This window comes from Athene cunicularia (assembly GCF_003259725.1).
Source record: "Athene cunicularia isolate RWA chromosome 18 unlocalized genomic scaffold, athCun1 chr18_part1, whole genome shotgun sequence".
In the NCBI taxonomy this organism is placed as follows: Eukaryota; Metazoa; Chordata; class Aves; order Strigiformes; family Strigidae; genus Athene; species Athene cunicularia.
The window spans coordinates 6131089-6131601 of NW_020799123.1; the positions used below are offsets into that span (position 1 = coordinate 6131089).

The 513-nt window shown below is 63.4% G+C and overlaps 1 protein-coding gene across 1 annotated transcript in view; it reads right to left on the bottom strand.

Moving 5' to 3' along the window:
* The window catches only part of TSEN54 (tRNA splicing endonuclease subunit 54), an 11550-nt gene extending 11242 nt beyond the window's left edge, over positions 1–308 (bottom strand). Inside the window, exon 1 of the mRNA XM_026861283.1 lies at positions 33–308. Within this exon, the coding sequence (XP_026717084.1) occupies positions 33–308 (276 nt within the window). The remainder of the gene's footprint in view (positions 1–32) is intronic.
* Between the last annotated feature and the right edge of the window lie 205 nt (positions 309–513).

Genomic DNA, 513 nt, shown 5'->3' on the forward strand with positions numbered 1-513 from the left:
TGTGTATAAGAGACAGCCTCGGGCGGCGAGACCCGCCGGGCTCCATGGGCGCGATGGCGGGAGCCGCTTCCTTCCGCCGCCGGGCCCGAGAGCCGGCGGGGCGAGGCGGGAGATAGCGCGTCCCCTGGAGGCTCGGAGGACTGCGGCGCCGGGGCTGTGTCCGGGGCCACCGGTGAGCGGACCTCGACAGCCGCCGGTGGCTCCCCCAGCCGCTCTCTCTGACCCGCCCCCCAGGACCGGAGAGAGAGTAAAGTGAAGCGGCTCATGGACTGAGATAGACAGGGAGGTCGCTCACTGATCACAGTCATGGGTAACATAGGCTCAACTTGGAGAAAATTCATTTATTTGCCAATTAATATTAGTCCCATGTGTGGATATCTGCTCGGGTGGGGGCCCCTCGGGCCTCCTGGGGATCACTTGCTCCAGCAACTGAACCACCTCTTCCCCTCCTCTCTCTCTCCCTGACCATGCTGCTCACAGGTCATCCCCATCCCTCACACATTTTCCCCTCTC